Source organism: Stenella coeruleoalba (genome assembly GCF_951394435.1).
Source record: "Stenella coeruleoalba genome assembly, chromosome: 9".
Classification (NCBI taxonomy): domain Eukaryota; kingdom Metazoa; phylum Chordata; class Mammalia; order Artiodactyla; family Delphinidae; genus Stenella; species Stenella coeruleoalba.
The window spans coordinates 22,784,677-22,790,951 of NC_137155.1; the positions used below are offsets into that span (position 1 = coordinate 22,784,677).

The window sequence follows — 6,275 nt, forward strand, 5'->3', positions numbered from 1 at the left end:
TTAGAAGGATACTTAAGATGCACAATTATTGTTTCCATGCCTGCCAAGAAGCTAATTGCTTTTACTTTGGTAAGTCTACATTTTAATATAGGTTTGAGATCCTTTGCCAGAAGAACACAGATTTTTCTCTTAACTGCATAAATTATTGGGATTTTGTTACTTAGAGAAAAAGCAAAATGATAGCTCTTCACAACTATGTAGAGAGAGAATAGCAGATGTGTTGGTCTGAATTATTTTTTTCTTCTTTTCTTTCCTTCTTTCTCTTTCGCATATTCCATCTCCCATCCTCATTGTCTTTCTCTTTAAAAAGACATTTATTTTAGAGAGTTTTTAATGTGTGTTCAACAAGATGCTAGATGCCGTGGGGATACACGAGAAGAAGAAATCTAGACTCAGTTTAGGAATTTGGAGGAGGAAGTGATGAGTGTGGGCAGGAGATAGAAGGAGCCACAAATGTGTGACTGACTACAGGTCAGCTTTGACTCACTCACAGGCGCCTTTCACTTTTTAAAGGCAATGATTTCTCTCATCTCCTCCCAGTTTGAATTTATTAGCCCCAGGAAACTACACCTCAGAATAGTTTAGAAGAGAGAGGAGACAGAATTTACCTACTCAGTTTCCTCTCATCTCTCGATTCCCATTAGTCAAGAGGATACAACGCCCTGCTTTACTGGATGTTATTATTCAGCTCCTTGGTGGTCAATAAAGAACAAATCCCACACCCCATTTTTTTCATTGAGGTTTGCAAGTGGACGGGGATTGGTTTGTGGGACTTGAGAGGCGTGAAGGTCTAGGACCTCACCTTGACCTCCAGCCAGCTGAGGAAACTAGGCAAGGGCATTGGCAAAGGCAGCAGCAGTGTAGCCCACAAGGAAGAAAGCATCTCTGTAAATAAAGAGGTGGCCAAGGGAATTTGAGGAAGCACAGAAGATTTTTGTCTAATGATACAGTAGTGAGTGATTAGGACACTGGATATATGAGTCTAGTTTAGGAGAGTGGTCTGATCTGGAGATAGGTATCTTGGAGTTACCAGCCTATAGATGCTGTTTAAAGCCATGAGCCATCTGTGATAATTAAGAAGGTGAATGTAGCGGAAGAAGAGAGTAGCAGCAGGGGCTGAGCCTGGGGCTACTCCAACCTTACAGGGTCAGGAAAGAGAGAAAACAACAGTGAAGAGTTAGGAGTGAATAGTGACAAAGGAGAAAAAACAATAGAAAGTGATGTCCTTGAAGGCCAATAAACAAGTTACATTAAGGAAGAGCAACCTTTAAGTGTTTACTTTGACATGCATGAGTAGATCGCTAAAGGAGGTGCCTAGAAACAGAAATACTAAGTTATAGAGCATGCACCTTTCATATTTTAAAAGACAGTCTCAAATTGTCCTGAAAACTGGCTGCCCCAATGTAAACATCAGAACTCTGAGAGTTTATGTTTCCCAAAACTTAAGCGATCTTTAAACCATTTTAAATGTTTTCCTAATTTGATGAGTGAAATATGACACATTTCTGTTCTTTCAAATTGCATTTGTTTAGTGTTTTGATACTTTTTAATATATTTTTAAGCCAATTTTTTCATTTTTTGAAAAACTGTCTTTTTCCAGTGTCCCACTTAGTTGTTTGCGCCTTTCTTGTTGACTTGTATTCTTTATGCTACATACTAGTCCTTTATTTTGTAATATGTATTTTATATATTTATAATATTTTATTTATATTTATACATAACTATTTCTTCCAGTTTTTCTCCACCTGTTAATTTTGTTGATGCTGTCTTTCGTCAAATGATTATTAGTACTTTGAGATAGCCAGAACATTTGGCAATCTTTTTTTTGACTAATTTTACCTTGGAAAAATGTTTCATTAAAAGGCTTCCCTACCTCAGTATCATAGAGACAGTTTTCTTTATTAAAAAGTCATGTTTCTGTTTTTATTTAGGTCTGTTCTCCATCTGGAATTTGTGTTTGAGGTAAATAACATATATACATTCCATTTAAATATATTTCTGTGGAGAACCAGAGCCAATATTAATTAGTTGGTCACTCCAACTGCTAAATTGTCATATAACCTCCAAATATATCAAATTCCCACTTACGCTTGATCTTCTTCAGAATTTTCTATTCTGTTTGCCTTTACTACCTTGAAACTCCCTGATGCCTTCTGTGTTGAGGGTCCACAAGACCACCCTCATGTTTGATGATTTGCTAGAAAGACTCAGAGAACTCAGAAAAGCTGTTATATTCATAGTTACAGTTTATCACACCGAAAGGATACAGATTAAACTTAGTCAAGACAAAAGGTGAAAAGGGCAGGGTCAAGGAGAGATTAGGAACAAGCTTCCAGCTGTTCTGCTTCCTAGAGTCCTTGAACAGCATTTAATTTCCCAGCAACATATGTGACAAGTCCTATGAAGTATTGCCAAACAGCGAATCTCACATGAGCCTTGGTGTCAAGGTTTCTATTAAGGGTCAGTCAGGTAGGCATGGCTGACTGCCCAAGTGGCTGACCTCGGTTACTTAGTTTCCAGCAACTCCGGAGGTCAAACTGATACAGTGAGGTCCAAGTTCCCACCATAAGTCACTTTATAGCATGAACTATATCTGGCATGCCCCAAGGCCTCATGTATCAAATACACTCTTAACAGACAGGATATTCTAAAGATTTATCACTCAGGAACTAGTTGAGGGCCAATCCTTTCTCTGGAATGTGAAAGTTTTGAACATTCCAAGCCTGCTGATTAACCCTTTACTGCAATTTTCAAACGGATACTTTTTTTTTTCATTTTGAATTTTGTCTATATTTTTAAGTTTTCCTTGGTTGGAAGGTTGGTCTGAAGCCATTAGTGAGCAATTGCAGAAGCAGAACTCTCAGCAATTACCCTCAGTAATTTGGAAGTATTGCTCTATTGATGTCATGTATCTAATAAACCTGATAAAATAGCTCATGAAAATTGATTTTTACACTTTATTACATTGTTTTTTCCCCTCTGATGGCTTTTGAAGTTTTGCTTTATCCTTAACATGTGGAAGTTGCTTTGCAATGTGTTCAGGTGTGAAGTTTTATTTGTTTCTTGCTTTTTAAATTTGTTATGATATTGCTTTGCATTAAGTGGACTTTTGTAATATGTAGAATCATATATTTCCATAATTCTGAGGTATTATTTCTTCAAATATTGGCTTTCTTTTATTTTCTCTATTACTTTTTTCTGGAATTAAATTGAAAAGAAAATTTGAACTTCTGGATTTACTCTCCATGCTTCTGAACGTCACTTTGATACTTTCTCGAGTCGACTCTTGTTTTTTTTTTCCTTTAGTTTTATTTTCACACATTAAAAAATGAAATATACTCTACAAATGGTTTTTCATAGCAGATTACACGTGGGTCCGTTCAGACCTGCTCTCTAGGTGTTGCTGGCCTCCGAGGGGCCGCCCAGCCGGCAGCTGTTATTCAGGTGGCCAATGGGTTGATTCGGATGCAGAAGCATGCAGCCCTCAGCATGGAAGGTTCCATCCTCTCTGGTCTTAAATTAGGTTAAATGGCATCGGTGTCTGTATTTACAGACTTGAAGCGTGGCGATCCTGAGCAGTTCTGATCCTGAGTAACTGTAGGTGTCCTGTTCACCATCCACTCGCTCCAAATATTCTTTCGCGATCAGAATGTCAATGCATTTCTTAATTACTGGGATCCGAGGCTTGAATATTGAGGAGAGCTGAGTCAGTACTTCTCCAAGTAACTGCTGGTGTTTTAGAACCTTCCTCATTTTCATAATTCTCACGAGAGCCGCCTGGATCAATAGTTTACGATCTGCCTCGGTGTTTCTGTGTGTGGTTTCTTGTTCCTGCTTCTGTTCCATTTTCATTGGCACATTGATATTAACCCTTAATTTCTTGTTTCTATAACCAAGATATAATTTTATTAAGGTATCTTGCTTCAATTCCATCTCATCAACAGGTGTATTTTCATCTTCCAAGACCAGTAACTTCAACTTCAATAAGATCTGTAGCACTTGTGCAAAAATGTCAGTTTTGATCTGGGTGCTGTCCATCAGCTGCTGCACGGCGTGAGCGTCTTCCGTGTTGTACCGGAGCAGGATGGCCATCTGGAATGTAGATGCCTGCAAGGTGTATCTGTTTTTGAAGCAGTTTGTTACTAATTCTCCTTCAGACAGTTGATATAACCACGTCAATTTTCTGCCACTGTGACGGCTGGCGTAAAACGCCGTCAAGCGCTGGTAACTCCGTTCCAGCTCTGACGGCAAGGCAAACGTACCGGACTGCTGAGAAGGCCATGATCTGGAGCTCAGAACTTGAATACTGAAATCCAAGCCCAGCGGCTCTGAATTTGTCGGGTGCTTTTTGAACCACTCATTCAAATATTTGCTTGCACCAATGTCTTGAAACATCCGCTGAAGTTTAGAGGTATACTCAAAACCGCAAGCTTGCTTTAACTTAGAGATCATGCTTGCTTCGGCGTCATCACTCGCACTGTTCTGATGAACAAACCTTTTTGCCAGCATCTTTGCGTAGAACTTCTGAAACACGTCCCTGTCCTCTATATACTTGAAGACTGCTATCGCTTGGTTGAGCGTGTCTTCTAGTTCTGCTTCTTCTGGATTCTTGGACCTCTTCTTCAACAAGGAGTCACAGTATCCAGCCAGCAACTCGGAAGATTTGCTGGACGACTGAGCCATTTTGGTAACTGCATTGTTGTTTATGAAGCGACCGCAAGCCTTGTCCAGCACAGCCACGAAGCCAGCATTGTTGCTGAATGCCAACATCACCAGGGCGTTGTATTTTTTATGAACATCCAACACTGTCTGTATATACATTTTGGGGTCATTTAAAGCAGCTTCTCCACACTTTTCAATTGCCGCAATACACTGATTATGAATGTGTGTCTCCAGGAGTGTTTTCAATTCTCCCAGGCCATCCTGGATTCTAGATACAAGATTATACATGCGACCCAAATCTTCACTTTTGTCGGCATCCAATAAATTCTGAAATTCCCTGTGGAAGATCTCCAAGTGTTTCTCAATGAGCACCTGCCTGCACTTCCTGGCTAGCTCTTCTTGGGTGTTCTCATGAAGGTACTGGCCTCTCCGCTGCTCCTCCAGCAGACGAATCTCTGCCTTCTTCATATATTCAGTAACTGGGTTCTGCTGCAAGAATTTGGTACTCTCTCTGGTATAAAATCTCTCTGTGTCAGCCAAAAACCGAGACTCAAAGGATTCTTTGTACACCTTTAGCCTAGGGCCCATCGCAAAGGCATCGTCTTCGTTCAGCCCCAGTTCCACGTAAGATTGTGCAATTCCACTCATCAGTCTTGTATTGATGGTTTCACCATTTCTTTCCTTTTCAATCAGCAGCATCTGTTACCTGTTTATTCAATGGCCTGAAAAGACAATCTCTCCAAGTCACCAATGCAAGAGAATAGATTTGGTAGATTCCTTTTCGTCCTCCGTAATATTCACAGAGAACCCAATATCTATTGAGGTAGGCACAAATGCCATTCAGCACTTTACTTGAAAACCGGTAATCTTCCCATTGTTGAGTGTAGAACTTCAGTACACTCTCATCTAGCAAATCTTCTCCATCCTTAAGAAGATTTGTCAAGTAATTCTTCAAAAATTCTTTAAGCTGTTTGTACAATTCCAAGCCAACTAACTGAACTCCCTCCAGCGTCTCCCCCTTTTTTGATTTAGAAGGAGGGACACCAGCCTCTTGAGCTTGGATTGACTGGTGCACACTCGTGCAGCAGTTATAAACATGAGTGTAGAGTTCCATGTATCTGGATTTCACCATACTTTGTCTGGTATACACTTGCTGGATTCCAGCTCTGAGGTCACCCCAGGTCTGGTCAGGGCCAATCTGCTTCAGTCCATGGGGATTCTGGCTCCTGTTGGATGACATTGTGAGTGATATTCTGAAGTCGTCCAACACAGCAATCCTTATTCAAGGTACAGCTAATTCTCCATTAGATGAAAATTTAAAATATCATTCCAGATTTATTCACAGCAGCTCAGAAAGGATGTCCTTTCAATTTAGAGAGTGAAATCTCATTGCAGGCAAACCTGGAAAGGGACGTGTAAGTAAAGCAAACACCAAAGTGATTCCAGCACTGAACTGAGTGAGCAGAAACATCTTGCTCAGAAGCAGGCTCACTGCTTCTATTGTCCTTTGTCTTCATAAGGTAATCCACTGCATTATTTGCATTATATATTTCCGTAACATGTTATGGAAAAACCGAAGCAAACTTTTTGGCCAACCCAAAAAATACACGTGC

At 40.0% G+C, this 6,275-nt stretch overlaps 1 protein-coding gene across 1 annotated transcript; it reads right to left on the reverse strand.

Annotated features, from left to right (window-relative positions):
* Positions 1 to 3,519: 3,519 nt before the first annotated feature.
* On the reverse strand, positions 3,520 to 5,902 carry LOC307191508 (cullin-1-like; the record flags this gene model as incomplete). The annotated part of the gene is given in 2 exon segments (XM_079931635.1): positions 3,520 to 5,356; positions 5,358 to 5,902. Coding segments are annotated over 2 exon segments (2,382 nt in total).
* Between the last annotated feature and the right edge of the window lie 373 nt (positions 5,903 to 6,275).